Below are 18,421 nucleotides of genomic sequence, written 5' to 3' on the forward strand. Positions count from 1 at the left end.
CAGCGCCATTGTCTTCAATTCCCTTAGCCTTCCAACCCTACCATCCCCTGGGATGGAGAAGAACCTTCCCACCCCCACCCTCCAGGCACCATCTCTCCCTGAATAAAGAAGACATGTCCTACTCCCCAAACTCCCAAGTCTGCCTAAACTACAGATTATTCCCAGCCCTGACCTCTCCCCTGACCTCCAGAATCATAGATATAACTGTCTACTTGGTACCTCTTCTTGGATGCTTAGATGCATGTCCAACTTAATCAGATCAGCTCCAAATTTTTAGTTTTCTCCCTCATACCTGTACCTCCACCATTCTTCATCATCCTATAAAGTGTCAACACCTCTAACTGGTTGCTTGGGCCAAAATCCTTGAAGTCTCTTTGGCCTCATTTCTCATACTCCGTATCTGAGTTGTCAGCATATCTTGTTGGCTCCACAGTTGAAGTGTATTCAGAATCCAACCACTTCTTGTCACCATCATGGCTAGCATCCTAGCCTAATCTATCTCTATGCTCAGCCTCATTGTTGGAGTTCTCCTCACTGGTGTGTGCTTCCACGTAGACCATTCTCCACGTGGCAGCCCACCTCAGCCAGCTCAGGCTTCTCTGCTCACAGCCCTCCAGCGGCTTCTTTCATACAAACTCAAAGCCAGGGTCCTTTCAGTGACCTCCATGACCTAGGGCAGTCTGCTCTGTGCTACTCTTCTGACGGCACCTCCTAGTCCCTCCTCCTTCTTCACTCTGCCCCAGCTACACTGACTTCCTCCTATACCTCAGACGTGCTGGTTCCTCTGCCTGGAACACTCTTTATTCTAGATAGTTCTTTCCTTTTCAACATTCTGGGCTCCACTTAATGTCACCTCACCAGGAATGTCCTCTGTGACCTCTCTCTTAAAAAAGCATCCCCCCCCCCACAGTCACTTTCAATCCCCTTACCCTTCTTTGTTCTCCTTTATGTTATGTAGATTTTATATATGCCATCTATTTGCTTATTTATTTATGGCATGCCCCTCACAACTCCTGACTGCCATCTTCCCCAGGATGACTTCCAGGCACCATTCCTGACCTTCCCCCCAGTGCTTGGTGGCAGCTTGGTTCCAGGCCACTCACCAGGCGGGAGTTGTAAATGGGTGATTTGATGGGTGTGGTCACAGGGCAGTTGATTCGCTTCTCCTTCTGACGTCGGTTGCAGAACCAGACTCTTACCACCTCCTTCTCCATGGACAGCTGCTCTGCAATCATGGAGATCTCCTCTGAGCTGGGTTTGGGGTTCTACAGAGACCAAAGGGATAGAGTGTGGTCAGGAGGAAAGAGGGAATGGGGTCGAGAATCAGGGGTAGGGGCTAGATGTTCCAAGGGAACAAGATAGAACAAGAGATGGATGAAAGGCTTTAGAATCAGACCTAAGATGGCATACTGGCTTCATCATTTACTGTGTCTCCTTAGAAGACTTTCTTAACCTCTCTGAGCCTCAGTCTTATCATCTATGAAGGGAGAAAAATAATGTCTACCATTCAGGATTGTTGTGAGGATACAACGAGAAAATGTATGTAAACTGCCCAGCACGAGGCCTGCCCCAGAAGAAAGGATCCATAAACATAGTTCTCTTCTCTCACATCTTCCTTCAGAGGAAGTTCTAGAGACAGGAGTCCACCACTGAGTTCAGAGGGGCAGGCAAAATCCCGAAACCCATGTTTCCTTGTGGCCTGATATCCTCTTCTTTTGTTATTACTTCCTGTCCTACCTCACATAGGAAAAGCTAAAGCGTGTGGATCCGTCAAGAATGTGAAGATAATATATACATATACATATTCAGCGCTCTTCTGTTCCAACCCCTCCCTCCACCCAATCTTTGGTCTCAGCCCCCTTCCCTCCTTCCTGCATCCTCCTCCCTCACTCATGCTGCTCCAAGAAATCTAATCAGCAGGAAAAGCCAGCTCTTGTCATCCTGCCAGCAGGAAGTGGCCATCAAATCCTTGAGCCAGATGCACTGGCGGATTGGCCAGAGTGGGCAGCAGTCTTGGAGGCCTCGAGCCCATAATGTTAAATGAGGCCAAGGACACATCCTCTGGGGACCCATGTGGTGTGGATGGAGGCTCTGGAGGCTGGTACCTAAGGGATCCTGATGAGAAGCTGTTTAGACACGCCTGCTTTTCCCTCTTCTCTTCCCCAGCAACTACGGGGCACATAGCTGGGTATTATCAGCTTCCACATACTGGCTCAGGAAACTTGTAGCTTCTGCTACAAGTTCAAACAAATGTATGTATAATATGATCACAAGCATTTAAATGTGTGGGGAAGAAAGAAATAGAAGGAAAGCCATTTGGTGGTAGATTTTTTTCTTTCTACTTCCATGTTTTCTTCATTGTTTACGATGAGCATTTCCTAGATTTATAGTTTAAAAAATAATAAATTGGATCCCTGGGTGGCTCAGTGGTTTAGCGCCTGCCTTCAGCCCAGGGTGTGATCCTGGAGTCCCCGGATCAAGTCCCACATCAGGCTCCCTGCATGGAGCCTGCTTCTCCCTCTGCCTGTGTCTCTGCCTCTCTCTCTCATTCTGGGTCTCTCATGAATAAATAAATAAAATCTTTAAAAAATAAAAACCAAAAAATAATAAATCAATGCATAGAAAGTGAAGAATTTCAGATGGCAACTATACTTATCATGATAAGCATTTTGTAATATGTAAAACTGTTGAGTCTCTGTCATACACCCAAAACTAATATAATATGTCAACTATACTTCAATAAAAAACAAATGAAAAAAGAAAATTCACATACAGTGCTCTGGCTTTGATCCCTTCACCTCAGCTGGACATGCTCTTCTGGGACCCTATACCCCATTCTTTAAATCTCCCAGTGAAGGAGACAATGGGCTCTCAAAAAAGTCAGGGTTGGGGCACCTGGGTGACTCAGTGGTTGAGTGGCTGCCTTCTGGTTTGGAGCATGATCCTGGGGTCCTGGGATCGAGTCCTGCATCGGGCTCCCCTGCAGGAAGCCTGCTTCTCCCTCTGCCTATGTCTCTGCCTCTCTCTGTGTATCTCTCATGAATAAATAAATAAATAAGATCTTTAAAAAATAAAGTCAGGGTCAGTGGGGGAAGAAGTTCCTGGAACAGAGGAGGAATGCACCCTTTCATCGGAATACACGGGTGCCTGCAGAGGGTGTGTGCACTTGCTTCCTGACCCCTTCCCAGGGCACGTATGGAGCTCAGGGGCCTGAGCGTGTCTGCTCATCCAGCCGTGCACAGCGGCCTACCCGCCCCCACCCGGAGGAGCCGCTCACATCTTGAAATCTCTTCTCCAGAGTCAGGCGGATATTGGTCTCGATGCTGGTCCGTTTCTTCCTCTTCCTCCCGAACACTTCGTTGAGGGTGGGGAAAGAGCTGGGGGTGTTCATCGAGGGGTCTGATGGAGAGGTTTCTGTCGGGAGGTGGAAAGTAGAGGAAACTCAGAGAAGAGAACGCACAGCCAGTTCAGGCTCTGTGTTCATGGCCTGGAGATCCAACAGGGCCTCGGGGTGAGCTCTGCAGGGGCTCTCTCAGCACCAGGCCTCTCCCCTCCCCACCCAGCAGGGGAGCCGGAGCGGGCCAAGAATCCTGCTTCTCCTCACTGCTCTGGGCAAAGGTCCTCCACAACTCCCACGCCAGCGCCTCCACTGTTTGCGGTCATGGTTCAGAGACACTCGGCCACGGGCGGCCTGCGTAGGTGTGAGTGGGTGCCGGCAGGGGTCCTGCGAGGCACACTCGTGGGTGTCTGGATGCGAATACCCAGTAAAAGGGGGAAGTGGGGTTTTGAGCTAAAAGCAATGGCACTTGGAGGAATGTGGGTGTTGAAGTCACTTTTCAGTGTTAAGTGTGGGAGCTGAGGCTGTAGGATTGATGGGCAGGGATACCCTTCAGGAAGGATTCAGGGGTTGGGTAGGGGGGCACACCAGAAATGACCTAGAAGGGCTCTGGTCATCTCTCACTTCAGTGCCCCGAGGAAAGCTGCCTATGGGGGGCAGCTTCCTTGCCCCCTCCCCATGGTCCATGCAGAGGGACTTGTGAGGGGGTAACCCCCTTGGCTGCCTATCCCACCCTACCCCTCCTCTCCACAGTAACTCCTCGTCCTGTATCTACTGACTAGAGCCCAGCCTGGCCCTGGCCCTGCTCCTTCTCTTTCTGCCAACACCACTGGTTCTCAGCCAGGGGTGATTTTGCACCACCACTGGTCACCCAGGGGGCCTTTGGCAGGATCGGGAGACATTTTTTTTTGCATGTCTTAATGGGAGGCAGGTGCTGCTGGCATCTAGGGGGTAGAGACCAAAGATGCTGCTAAATACCCTATAATTCACAGGACAGCTTCCTCTAACAAAGAATTCTCTGGCCCAAGATATCAATAGTGCCGTGGTGAAACCCTGTCCCACGCTGCTCTCTGACTTCAAATGCTTCCATCTAGTATTCCAAACGCTTCGCCCTTGGCTTGCACCCTTGACTTCCTGGAACACCTCCCAGGCGACCCTGTGGACTGAATCCTGTGAACCCCACTCCTGCTGCCAGCTTTCCTGCTAGTCTAGCTCATAGTAACTCTCTGACCTCTGAAGACCTACTCAAGATTAGCCAGATAAAGGGCTCCCCCTCTCCCCCATGAGACCCTAGAGGGCCCACTTCCCTATCTTCCTAACCCACACATGGTCCAGAGCACAAGACAGGTGTGTTCACTCTGGGAAGCTGTCCTAAGGTCCAGACTGCGTGGGTCTCTGGTGGAGAATGGGGCCAAGTCTTGATGACCACAGACCTAATGCCATGTCCTCCAAAGGGTCTTCTCAGTAATGAAGCGGACATTTCCATCTCCACTTGCCTGTCTCCTGTGTCTTATTTCTCAAATGGTTCCAGACTCAGGAGGAGGAGGGGTCTTACATATTCACTCCTCTAGCTTCAACACAGACAAGTCACTGGCCCCTTCCCTGCAGAATCCTCTAGGGCGCCATCCATCCTTGTGTCCTTGATGCCTACCTGCATCATGCAACCACTTCTCCAGCAGTGGCTTGAGCTTGCACATGTTCTTGAAGCTCAGATTGAGGGCCTCGAATCGTGAGATGGTGGTCTGGCTGAAGTCGTTGCCGTACAGCTTTCCCATCGCCAGCCCCACATCTCCCTGCACATGGGGATCAAGAGGGAAGAAGGAGCTGGAGAGACAGGCTCCTTCTCGTCTTTGTCCCACCATCCTAGGATCACTCACTCGGAGAACCTTCAAGCACCTACCCATCACCTTGGCTCCTCTCCAGGTTTCTTTCCCTCTAAGAGGGAGAATTTGGTTCATTTCCCTCCCCAGACTCCGACTAGGCCATGCCCATGTGCCTAACCCCTTGCCTGGCTCTTATTCCTCCCCTGACCTCCAGCAGTGTCCTCAGTTTCCTTAGCAATGATAGCTGTGCCCTATTCTCTAGGAACACAGAGACATGATGGGCTTGCCCCAAACACTTGGAACCTCAGGCTGCTCCTGAAATGTGCACTCGGGAAGTCCAGTGTCCACTCACTCAACCCAATTCCTACTAGATCCCTGCAAACCAAACCTGTGTGAAGCCCAGCTTAATGCGCCTCTGCTTGAAAGTCTTGGCAAACTTCTCCAGCTCTTCCAAATCACTGGGCTCGTCAGCCCCTCCAGAGTTGGGTAGATGCTTGGGCACTGGGATATGCGGGGACGCTTCCAGATGAGGTTCTAAAGAAGATCCTGGCAGCCCGGGGCGCCCAATTGCCTAAGAGGGAACAAATGCCAAACAGATCCACAAACAGTCAACGGATCAAATGGCATTTTCTGGTATTGTGTACTGACAGGCTCACTTAGGGGATGACAGATCCCTGGGTACACTTAATTCCTACTTTTTTTCAGTGGTGTGGCAGTGAGAAACTGGGGTTTCTACGAAGGGACACCAAATAGCTAGAATAGCTTGGTAGAAACAGGAGGAGTGTGGGACGGGGAGGTGGCCTTTCTGGGTTTTAGTCTATGACTCATTGTTTGACTCTGAGCAGGTAACTTCCTTCTTTCAGTTTTCCCCGTAAAAGGAGCCAGCTAGAGCGGTTGTTTACAAAGATCCCCACAACAAATCTTAGAGCGGGACAGGGAAAAGGTTGTTTGCCTTGCCTGTTCTTTTCCACAAAGCAAAGTAACTAAGGTGTTCAACAGGCATTAACCGAGGATGACAGAGACACCTGAGACTCGTTATATTAATAGAATTTTCATAGAATTTTAAACTCTTGTGACCGCTATTTTACTCTCTAACCCATCGTTTTCTTTCATGACAGTGTTTTGGTGGTGTTTCTTGGTTTTAAGTCAGAGGTAATCTAGTGCCAATTAAATATAGCCTGATCTCACTTATGATTGTTGAGAGATAGTCTTCCTTCAGTTTATTTCCATAGAAAAATGGACCCTAAAACCTAGAGTCCATGTTGTGCCCTTTTGGGGTCAGGAGTGAATCCAGCTCCTGAAGACATCCATCACTTCACAGGTTTCAGGACCCAGACTGAGGGGGCCAGGCGTTGTGTTCAGTCCAGGGGCCACTCACTGCCCACGTGGACAACTTGGCCTATGTCCACCCTCTTCTCTCCCCTTCCCAGTTTACTCTTTTCCTAGACTGGGGTTAACTTTCCTCCTTTTCTCCTCCATGATATGCAGATTTACCACTCAGAGGAGCATCTTCTGGATGAGGAAGGTCAAAGGACCAGAGAGAAGCGAAGGACCCATTTCCCTGGTGAAGGATCTTCTAGAACAGAATGGTTCGGAAGCCTTATGGATTTGATCCCATTTTGCAGGGTAGGGCCTCAGCCCTCCTGAAACTTCCTTTTCCTTGATTCATCTGTTCTTTAACAAATACCAAGTTCTTTGCTGGACCTTCTTCTCCCTTCCTTTCACATGCAATCAGATACCAACCAAATTGGATTTTGCATTCCTTCAACTTCTCTAAACATCACCCGGTTGGCTCCCTCCTCTCTACTCTTACTGCCGCCACCCTAAGCAAGTCCCTTATTACCACTGCCCAGGACGATCTTAATAACCTCAACAGTTTCTTTGCTTCTCATATTTTAAGATGTATGAGTTGATCTTAAGATCTCTTCCGGACCTATGTCGATGGTGATGAGATTCTGAGTCTTCCGGAACAAATGCAAGCCTTCAGGACTCCGGCGTCCCCATTCCTATCAGCCACTAGATGGCACCCTCTCCCCTTCAGCAGCCTCTCTAGCCCTCAAGTGCCAGGGCCCCTAGTGATCCATGGGGATCCAAGCTCAGAGAAGGGACACCGGGCCCTGCAGTTATTCCCAGCAATTCTGCACATCTGTCCCTGCAAAGCCGTCTCCTGCAGCTGTGCAGGTTGTTAGCGTATAGGGGAGGAGGCGCAGCCACCACACAGCTCCTGTTGCTCGTAGCAAGCTGCACACCTGGCACCAGGCTGCATCTGGCCAGAGGTAGAGGTGCCTCCTAACTGGCCAACAGGTGCTGGATGGGAACATGGCAGCTCTACAAACTGCCCCTCTCGCAGATCTCAGCCCTCCTGACCCACACCTGTGCACACTGCAGGAGGCGGTCTAGAATACTAGGTGTTAAGAGGGCCCCAGAGGTGAGTGACCGTGGCCTTGCCATCTTGGGACATCAGGCCTATGGGACTCTGGCCTCCTCCTTGGGCTTTGCAGTCACCGTGGCATCCCTGGAAAGTTAGCTGACTCCCGATCCTATGGGGAATGAGTGAAGCCAGGGCCTCATCAGGGTGGGATTGGAGGCCCAGTACCACGGAGCAGGGAGGGGAGCAGGGAGCTGAAATATCTGGGCTCCGATTCTGGCTCCACTGGGGACATTGGATCAGTCATTTCTCATGGCTGTGGCTTGGCTTCCCCATGTGTGAGCAGGGATGGACCCTCGCTAGCCCCTCTCCCCAGAGGGGTAAGTGCACCATCGAGGGAGTGGGGGCAAACCAGTGAGCTCCTCTGTGGAGAGGAGAGCTGAGTTATTCCCAGAGGAAACAGGAAGAATGTGGTTGTTTACCTGGGACGCCAGGCCAGGCCCTGTCTGCGGGAGGAGGAGAGAGCTTTGTTGCTGTGGAAAGGGGAGAAGATTTGGCTGCAGACCTGGGCGAGAAGGGGAGGGACAGAGGAACAAACAAATAAAATCCAGGCCATCTGAAAGACACGCTCCACAGCTTTGGAACCCAGATAACTGTCCCCACCCCCTGCACCCTCATCAGGTCCCTCCAGCCACCTCCAGCCCTGTGAACGAGGCCCCCACAGGCACGGCCAGCCATTGCCACACACAGGTGGAGGTGAATGAGACCGGGGATGAGTAGGTAAACAGCAACCCCCAAACCAGTCCTTCGGCTTGCCCCGCCAGCCTGGATTGGTGCATGGGCTGGGGAGCTCGAGGCGGCCTGCTCTGGGATCTGATAACCGGGGCTGAAGGAATCCAGCAGAGAAAGAAAGGCTGCTGGAGCTGAGGAGCTGACGAGTTCCATTTTGCCTACGGAAGTAGGCTACGAAGGCCCGGGCAAATCTGCAAGGATGCCAGACCGAGTGCATGGGGCCAGACAGCTCCATTGGCCAGAGGCTCTTGGCAGAGCAAGGACATTGTATTCTCTGGAGGAAAGGTGGAGAGAGAAGGGAAGACCAGGGGCCAAGCCTCTGGAAACTCTCCCCGGTGGTATGGCCTCTGCCCATTCGTTGTCCTGCCTGAGGACCACTTTCTCCTTCCCTCTCCAGGTCAATGGAGGTCATGACGGTGGCCTCCCTCTAGGAAGGGCCACAGCCAGGAGCTCTCACTCTCACTGCAAGAAATGGAGCCATCAAGCTACCACAGCAGACAATGGGGCAGGTCACCCCAATCACTCAGCACAAACCAGAACCCTGGTTGGGGGCGGTTCTCTCTTGTGCCTAAGCTGCTCCGGGTCACTGATGTACAGCGTCTGCTCATGCTGACCTTCATGCCTCTCAGTCTATAAAAGTCAGGGCTTCATTTTTTCCTTATTAAAATAAATAGGGCAGCCCAGGTGGCTCAGCGGTTTAGCGCCGCCTTCAGCCCCAGGGCCTGATCCTAGAGACCCAGGATCGAGTCCCACGTCAGGCTCCCTGCATGGAGCCTGCTACTCCCTCTGCCTGTGTCTCTGCCTCTGTGTGTGTGTGTGTGTCATGAATAAATAAATATTTTTTAAATAAATAAATAAAAAATTAAATTAAATAAATAAATAAATAAACAAATAAATAAATAAATAAATAAATAAAAAGTTCTTATAAGGAGCTCTGAACCAGGAGTCAGAGGCTTGGATACTAATAGTAATCTAACACAGATTTTGCATTTTGAAAGCCTTTTCATATGCATTATCTCAAATAATCCTTCATAACCTCATGAGGTAGGATTTTACTATTATTCTATTTTATTTCATTTTACTCTATTTTTATTCAGAGAGGTTCGGTTAACTTTCCCAAGGACACACAGCTAGTAAGCGATTTTTAAAATTAAAAACAAAATCTAACCAATGAGTTTTCTGACTCCAAATTTTGAGGGGGTCTTTGTTTCCTCGCTTGTTTCTCCCCCTACATCATACACTGTCCCCATTGATGATATGATTACATCTGGACCATTTTGATATCACTATCTTCTGAAGAGAAAGGGAATTAACTGTTAACCTTCTCTTTCCTGGTCTAGGAGTATGATACACATTGTTTAGCTAAAAAAAATACTTCAAGGTTCAAGTCTGTTCCTAGTCAGCATTATAAAAATGCTCTGAGATGCCATGGGACCTAGGGACAGGGACTGTAACTCTGGCAGGTGCTAGGGATGGAAGACAGAGTTGTTTGGATTCTGGATTTCCAGAGCCTCTACCTGGGATTTGTACATTGGTAGAAAACCCCTACTTTTTCCATCTCTTTGGCCCTAGTTGATAGAGATGAGAGAGGGAGAGGCAATGGCCAAGAACACAGCTTTCAGACAAACTGCTATGGAACTTCATTATGTCACCAGAGACCTACATAATACAACTTCTACCGCACAAGGTTATTTTGAAAAAGCCAGGAAAATCACTCAGCAGAGCCCCTGCCATATTTATGCTCAAGAAATACTAGCTATTACTATGAATATTATAATATGTTTGCTCTTGGCCAAGGAGATGGTCTCTGGTAGTAATTTCCCTGCCAAAGAATATCTGAAAACCCCCTCTACAGCCTGTGGGTGGCACTGCCGCTCTACCCAGACAGAGGCACAGCTGGCTTTCCGGAGGTGAAATCCTCCTAATCCTAAATCCTAAAAGACTTCCCAGGACTTGCCTGTACTGCACATCCCAAGGAGCTCCTCCTTCCTATACTGCTGCACAACCCCTCCTCCCGCCCCCAGCTCTCTGCTACCTTGCATCTCTGTACTGACCATGAAACAGGGAGGCGAGAGGGAGAAGCAGAGAAGGACCCTCTGCCTGGAGAGGCAATGCTGGGCAGTCCCTCCCTTGGGCCCTGAAGTAGACAATCTGGTCTTAAAGCCAGAGGGGTGAGCCACTCACCCATGCCCTACACTTGGGCTCCCTCATCCAGCAAGCAGTTGCTGGACGGGTCAATGTGGAAAATGCCAGCCAGCCTTCTTACCTTGCTGCCCAGATTGGGTCTGAGATAGCAGGAACTGGGATACAGACTGGAGGTGGCCAGGAACCAGCACGAGCTGCTGGAGTGGATGGAGGGAGGTCATGTCCTGCACACCGGGAAACACAAACAGCACAGAATTTACACGCCGGAGGTGCTGGCTCCATCTGTCTCCTGCCTGTCTGTCCCCTGGGGTCTCCAGAGTCTGCGTGTTCGTTGGCTGTGACCTTGCCTTATGGCTCTGCGTAGCTCAAGTGCCTGGCACGTAGTAGCTATTCCATTAATGCTGGCATCGTTACAGCTCCCGCACTCAGCCAAGCAGTGCCTTGCAGCCTAGTGTCCTTAAACTTTGCATTGTTATTTAACTTTTGTGTCTGTCAGGCTTGTCTCCCAACTCGACTGTAAATGTCGGAGCCACAGGCTGAGTATTACCCATCTCTCAGAGCTTCACCCTAGAAACGACATGGAATCCCAATCGTCTAATTTTGTTTTTTTAATCTCATGCCACTTGACTATGCTAAAAGGCATATATCTTGGCCTTTCCTGAGCCTGAGCTTTTCCTGGAAGAAAGAGTAAGTTATTAGTTTGTAATACAACCGATTAGATTGGACACAAAGTCCACGTCCCCTGAGTTCCTTCCACCAGCTCCCAAAGGGGAAATAGTAATCCCCTATGCTTGCTTGGGGGATCCTGACCCCCAGGGCTCTGTGCACCAAGACGGTAATCCCCTGCTGGATGAAGAAGCGAAGGAATGCATGCACATCCTACTCTTAAATATTCCTAGAGAGGGGGTGGCATTTCTTCCCCAGGTAATCCAGACCAGGAGAAAGGCTCGCCACATGGACAACCGCCCTCTCAGACATTTGTCGTTACTGTTTCAGGGTGCCTCTTTCTTCCCCCAACACACTCTGTTCTAGTTTGGCTTTGATGCAAAAGCTTGAGGGAGGAGAGTGGGCTCACTGGAAACAGAAATGCTCTATATCTGTAGCAGTGGCTGTCATCACAGGGCTCCCCCGAGATGGAGAGATGGCGGGCAGACACCAGCCCCGTAGCTGCTAGGTCCATTGTTTTGGCAAGATTGGCTCCCTTTGTCCCAGAGAGATAGAGGGAGCCCAGCTTCCCTTTCATGAGGTTCTTCTGTAATCTCCACCCCAGGCCTTCATCCCTTTGTCACATTCCCTGCAGGGGGCAAAGGGGGGGGGGTGTTCAGACTTATCTGGATTCCCTGAGAGCCAGGTCTAGAGGTCAAGCATTTTGCAGAAGGCTTGAATTAAACTCACTGGCCCGCTGGGACTACCGGGCTCCATGGCATGGGCTGGCATTTACCCCAGACATTTGGTTTCCAGGCATCATGGCAGGTCCTTGACTCAGGTGGCATGGCCGATGTGAGAGGCTCTGCTGCAGGGAGTCGCTGAGGTCCTCAGTTTTAATCTGTAAGAGGAGGTAGGAGGACAACATAAGGTCTGGGCTCCCCAGGCAGGCAGATGTGGAGACTTAGAGATGGTCAAGGTGGATGAGGGACTAGGCCAGAGAGTAAAGGGCTAGCTCGGTGCCTACGGGGCCTCCAGCCTGCCTGTGCCATTCAGCCCGGGGCAGCAGGTAAGAGAGGTGAGTTGTGCTCAGGAGTAAGAATCTGGGGGTGCCTGGGTGGCTCAGTGGTTGGCTCACCTTTGGCTCAGGGTCCTGGGATCGAGTCCCACATCAGCCTGTTTTTCCCTCTGCCTATGTCTCTGCCTCTCTCTCTCTCTCTTTCTCTGTGTGTGTCTCTCATGAATAAATAAATAAAATCTTAAAAAAAAAAAAAAAATGGTGGGCAGCCCGGGTGGCTCAGTGGTTTAGTGCCGCCTTCAGCCCAGGGCGCGATCCTGGAGACCCGGGATCGAATCCTGCGTCGGGCTCCGGGCATGGAGCCTGCTTCTCCCTCTGCCTGTGTCTCTGCCTCTCTCTCTCTCTGTGTCTCTCATGAATAAGTAAGTAAGTAAATAAATAAATAAAATCCTTAAAAAAAAAAGGAATAACAATCTATAAGTAGGAGGAATTTACTGAGAATGGATCATCCTCTAACACCATTCTGCAGGCTGTGTTGGTACAGACTATAGCTCACCCTTTTTCTCAATAAAATGAGAAAAAAATAAGTTTATTTAATGACTTTACATTTCTTTCAAATTCTGAGATGATGTTCTTTTTTTCTTGGGAGAGATTTAGGATTTCTTTTGCGAAATGATGCTGATCCTAAAAAGTATTTTATTTTATTTTTGTTTATTGGTTTATATTGTTTATTATTATTATTATCATTATTATTATTATTATTATTTTAGTAATCTCTGCACCCAAATATGGGGCTCAAACTCACAACCTGGAGGTCAAGAGTTACATGCTTCTCTGACTGAGCCAGCCAGGCATCCTCTAAATAGTATTTTAAGAACTGCTCACCTCGCAGCCTGCTTGGCTGCCTCAGTCAGTTGAGGGTCTGACTCTTGGTTTGGGTCAGGTCAGGATCTCATGGGTAGTGGGATCAAGCCCCCTGCTGGGCTCTAAATTCAGTGCAGAAACTGCTTGAGATTCTTTCTCTCCCTCTCCCTCTGCTCCTTCCCCTGCTTATACTCCTCTCTCTCAAATTAACACATCTTTAAAAATAAGTAAAAACTCCCCACCTCGTAAAGTGAAACAAAACAAAACAACGTATTGGCAGCCCTTTATCAATCTTCTCCATGCTCTGCTTTTTATTTTTATTTTCCTGGTCCAGAGAATCCCAAAGTCTGGGAGCCAGCTTCCCCTCCATCTCCTCCTCGTTTTCCACAATTATCCATCTCCTGCATGTGGATTACCTCTGCAGCCAGCCCTCTTTGCCCAGTGGCTTTGGTGACAGTGTTTGCCTGTCTCCCTACAGGTGGGGACATGTCTCCCTCATAGTCACTACTGCAGTTGCAGCCCGAGGGGCCTGTGATGGCTTCTAAATCCTTCTAGCCTCTCTCCACCACCTTTGGATGACAGCACCAACCACCCACCTGTGGGTTTCCCAGGTGTCCAAGGGCAGGGCGGGAAGCACTATTTGTGCCCACCCTTCCTCCCACCTAGAGAACAACTAACTACCCTCTGGCAGCTTTTCTTTGGGAAGTCGGTGGGGAGGGGGGAGTCCAATGACTTTGAATTCATAGAATATGACAAAGAACATAGGATCTAGGGGTGCCTTGGTGGCTCAGTTGGTTAAGCATCTGCCTCCAGCTCAGGTCATGATCCCAGGGTCCTGGGATCCAGCCCCACATTGGGCTCCCTGCTTCTCTCTCTCCCTTTGCCTCTCAGCTCCTGCTCTCTCTCTTGCTCTCTTTTTGTCTCAAATATAAATAAATAAATAAATAAATAAATAAATAAATAAATAAATAAATAAATAAATAAAATATTTTTTAAAAGAGCATAGGATCTAGACCACACCTTTATTTTTTTAAAAGATTTTTATTTATTTATTCATGAGAGACACAGAGAGAGAGGCAGAGGCACAGGCAGAGGGAGAAGCAGGCTCCACGCAGGGAGCCTGATGTGGGACTCGATCCCAGGTCTCCAGGATCATGCCCTGGACTGAAGGTGGCGCTAAACCACAGAGCCACCTGGGCTGCCCCTAGACCACACCTTTAAAAAGACACTGGGGAGACCCTTTTTTTTTTGGGGGGGGGGGGAGACCCTTTTGATGGAAATTCTTGACCATGGATGTCCTGCTCAAACCATTTTCTTGGTCTACACTGGGAATGTCACTGACATCCTAGAATCGCTTCTGCCTTAGTTGACCCCAAGTTAAAAATTCAGATGGACAGCTGCATTTACACTTCATTGCTGCAGAGAAGTGGTCTTCGGATCACTAAAGAAAGATTTCCCTTTGGCTGGAGAGCTAGGAAGATCCGAGTGAGTGACGTCAGAGACCAAGAAAAGAGCGAATGTCCTAAATGTGGTGCCTTGCACATAGTGGGAATTAAGGTGACTTAATTGAATAAAAGGCATAGAGAGAACCCATCTCTCTGCAATCTTCAAGGGAGGTACAGTCAGGAAAACTTTGAACAGGGAGCTAGACCCTGCTTCTAAGTCCTAGCCCCAAGTCTAATTTACTACATAACCTCCAGCAATCATTTCGCCTGTAGGAGACTTGATTTCTCCATCTGTTATGATTCTATACGCTTTTTCCTTCTTCCGGTCCAAAAATGGAATGATAAGTTCCAGTTCCCTAGTGCATTTGGCACACTTGTCTAGTCCACGTTGACATGACGTTCTGAGGTAAAGCGGACCTAAACAGCACCAACAAGCTGTGGTTGCACCAAAATTGGTCAAGAGGGTGCTTCTTTCAGGGACAGCCTTCACAAATCATTCCTTTCCTCTCCCACCTAAAGAGACTTATTCTGGAGCCTTGGAGGCAGAGAGGAGGAAGGGAGAGAGACAAGGAAGTCGCATCGTGGGGGCAGAGAGTTGAGACTTTCTGAAAACTCTCAAGGCATGGCCACCCAGGAGTGATTTCCAAGACAGCCCCATCCCTACCCCCCGGAGTGCCCCTCAGCTCTTCCCACCCACGCTTGGCATCTCCGTCTAAGAAGCTCTGGTGTCCTAGTTCTTCCCCTAGAAATTAGAGTTTTCACATCCTAGATTCCGGGGAAACATTTGTTAGCAGGTTTAAAAAAGCTAGGAATAGATGATAAGACTACTTATTTAAAACCACCACCACCACCACCACCACCACCACCACCCTTAAGGTTTGCTCTAGGAGATTTGACTTAAGCAAAGCCTTTTGGGGCCAGCCTCCCCTCCCCACATCTCCCTCCTAGGCCCCCCTCCCGCCCCAGCGCATCCCTCACTCCAGTGGGGGGACTAGGTGAGGCAGGATGGAAGAAGGGGGACAGAGGGAGAACAGGGAAGCCAAAGCCAGGCTCCTAGAACCACCGCAGGCGGCCTGGCGCGGCTCCAGCTCAGAGGCAAGTGGCAGGGCTCCTTTATAGACTCATTATGCGCAATGGAGATAAGAAGGTGCAGCTATGACAGAGCTTGAAAACATGTGCTTTGCCTCCAACCTGGGTGCTATCTGTTAGAATCAGTGCCAGGTCTTCCTGCAACACTTAATTTCAGAAGCGAGCGCCATCATAAAAGAAAACGCACCCTTTCATCTGTTTCCTGGATCAATTGCCCTCCAAACTCTTTTAGGGGCACTGCTGGCCTCCCAGTTCTAAATATGATGTGATAGCAGAAAATCCCTTTGGGTGTTCATCTGGGGCGTTCTGACAATCCCCTACCTGCCCCCACCACCACCACCACCATCGCCCCCTGTGTCATCCTCCTGATTTTTGCTTCACCAACATTTTCCTCTTTCATTTTTCCTACTTCATTAGCCTTTGGATAGGGGCTGCTGGCAGTAACCCCCAAAGAAGAGAGTCCACCACAAAGCAAATTAAGAGACACGAAAGGAGATTTCTTTTTCGGGGACAAGTTCTAAAACTTCTGCTTTGCTTGGGAATGGGGGTGGTGGGGATCTCTGCGAGAGAGTTGAAGGGAGGGAAGCACATCCAGCCTCCCCACACACTCCAACGATTCTCTGAGTCCATGGGCTAAGAAACTACGAAATCAAGAAACAAAGTCCTTCCCAAATCAAAAAAAAAAAAAAAAAAAAAAAGCAATCCCTTTCAGTGCTGTCGAATGGAAAAGATTGGAGCCTTTCCAGGCAACTGGGTGTTGGCTGTGGATCTGGAAGGTGAGATAGAGAGGCTTCTGTTGGAATCCCATTGACTTCTAATGTGAGAACCCGAGGCAAATTGGGTGAAAATCCAATTTCCCCCGTACTCGTGAAAACCCAACCAAACCCACAGCCTGCCTGGAATGGTGAGGACTGTCTCCAGGGTCCCTTTGGGGTGGTTCTTGTCACGCAAATGGAATCTCTCTCCAGGCCCTGCTGGGGTGGACTAATCCCTGGGGACATGGGCCACCGCAGAGGGCTCTGCTCTGTCGCAGCCATTGACCATCCTGTCCTTGTAGCAGACAAGGTTTGTTAGTTCAGGATTTTCTCCACCCACTGCGCTATGTACAGGTATTACCCTGAGTCTTGGGCAGTGACCAGGGAGGTAAAAAGTCATCATGGGTGATTATGTTTTCTAATCCCAATGAACTCCCTGACATCACCTGCTTGAGAAAAGCAGTAGCTTCATTCTGAAAGGAGAGAGCCCCCTCTGAGGAGCCGGGAGCCTTCACACAGTCCTACTTGGCTTCGCCTCCCAGCTGGGGGGCGTAGGGATGTGGATTTACCTTCCCATCTCTCAGAGGCCCAGAGAGCTCCAGAGATGGGTATAAAGTTACATAACAAGACACTGGCAAAGGTCCCTTAAGGGAATGATCCTCCAACTTTCTCCTGGTGCTCTTTTTACAAACAGCACTATAAACTTCCCAGGGGGTAGGAGACAGCAGGGACCATGGGTGGTGGAGAAGGTGGTGTTCTGGCCAGGCCCTACCCGTGGACCTCCTTATGAACCATCTGTTTTGGGGTCACGTGATGGGGCATGGGGGGTGCTGGGGTGCTCATCCTTAGCCCCTCCCATGACATTTTCACATGGCTGTCTTTGGGGGAAATAGCCCAACACTAATGAACAGATCACTGGCGATGAAAACGATCAAAGCTGTTGTCCTGGTTGCATAACTCGTTTGTGGAAAGTGTTTCATAAACATTTCACAAGAAGGAGAATTTCAAAGCGTGAACATCTCCCAACCTGCCTTCAATTACAGGCAAGATTTTTTTTTCTCCCCCCCCCTTCTACACTTCTCCTGAGCAGTAAGGAAGAGTTTCTGTTTTGTAACCGATCTATAAAGGGTTGGCAGCGAACACGTTGCTCATGAAAATATCCTAAAAATATATTTCAAGCGGTGGAATGGGACAGGCAGGTAACTCATCTCAATGAGCCAGGCTGAAAGTCCCCCAGGAGATGTTGGCTGCGTTTTCACCTGGGAGACTCTCCTCTTTCTGCGGTTCTTGCTTGTTCCCTGTGAGTCCAAGGCTCCCGCCCCCTTAGGATGCCTCTGGGAAGTACCTGGGGAGAGGGCCTCACCCATTCCCTGGTCTCTAGTCCCACTTATGTCAGACCCGCCTAGATGCACCTTTGCATATGGACACTGGGATCTTCTTCCTGAACCCATCCAAAATTCTAGAAAAGGAAGAGAAGAGCTGGGGTGGGGGTGGGGAGTCCTTGAATAAACCAGTACTTCCTAGGAAGCCGGGGCCACTTGGAGTTGCCACCTCCTGGAAAGAAACTTTTCAAAGAGGCATCCCTGTTTTTCTGGCTTGCACCTACTCTGGAAATGCAACAGGCTTATCAGTCGTGTTATTTAATGCTTTGGCTTCAGTTCTTAAGACATAGCATTGCTAGTGCTGACACATGTGTGAAAAACCCCATCATTTTAAACCCATAAAAGTTTTCTTCTCCCTCTGGCACATAAGTCCATGCATTCAAATTTAATAACTCTGGGAAGGGGCCGTGCCCTCGCTGAGGACGCATTCTCACAAATATTTCTTGGTGGACTCGAGCAGCTTTACACTGCATTCCTTCAGAGCCCTCCCGAGATGCCTGCGAAGCTCCCTTCCTGCTGCTCCCTTCCCTTGGGTTGACGGAAGTGCTCTTTTGTCACCCCGATCCCATTGAATCAGACCCTTCTGGCTCTCCGGTAGCCCACCTGGTGGAGAAGAGCCCAGAGCTACTACTCTCCAGGGAGGAGGCCCACGGAACTGTTGATTTGCCCAGAGAGCTGTTCTGCCCCCAAATAAGTGAAGCTGCAGGAAGTAGGAGGTGCAGTGGGGGAAGAAATGCTGAACATGGTCTCTAAGTCAA

General features: G+C 49.6%; 1 protein-coding gene across 7 annotated transcripts in view; it reads right to left on the minus strand.

Moving 5' to 3' along the window:
• Positions 1–18,421, minus strand: part of POU2F3 (POU class 2 homeobox 3) — a 75,412-nt gene that overhangs the window by 7,940 nt on the left and 49,051 nt on the right. For 5 of the 7 annotated variants that reach the window (XM_025465224.3, XM_025465225.3, XM_049109871.1 and 2 more), the window contains 7 exons: positions 11,907–12,011; positions 10,587–10,689; positions 8,011–8,093; positions 5,549–5,731; positions 4,989–5,130; positions 3,278–3,414; positions 1,104–1,265 (listed from right to left, as the gene is read on the minus strand). In XM_025465224.3, coding sequence (XP_025321009.1) covers positions 1,104–1,265; positions 3,278–3,414; positions 4,989–5,130; positions 5,549–5,731; positions 8,011–8,093; positions 10,587–10,689; positions 11,907–12,011 — 915 coding nt within the window. Of the gene's footprint in view, positions 1–1,103; positions 1,266–3,277; positions 3,415–4,988; positions 5,131–5,548; positions 5,732–8,010; positions 8,094–10,586; positions 10,690–11,860; positions 12,012–18,421 lie in introns of all 7 variants that reach the window. The other 2 variants (XM_025465228.3, XM_025465227.3) reach the window with 1 other exon arrangement.

The sequence above is a fragment of the Canis lupus genome, chromosome 5 (genome assembly GCF_003254725.2).
Source record: "Canis lupus dingo isolate Sandy chromosome 5, ASM325472v2, whole genome shotgun sequence".
Classification (NCBI taxonomy): Eukaryota; Metazoa; Chordata; class Mammalia; order Carnivora; family Canidae; genus Canis; species Canis lupus.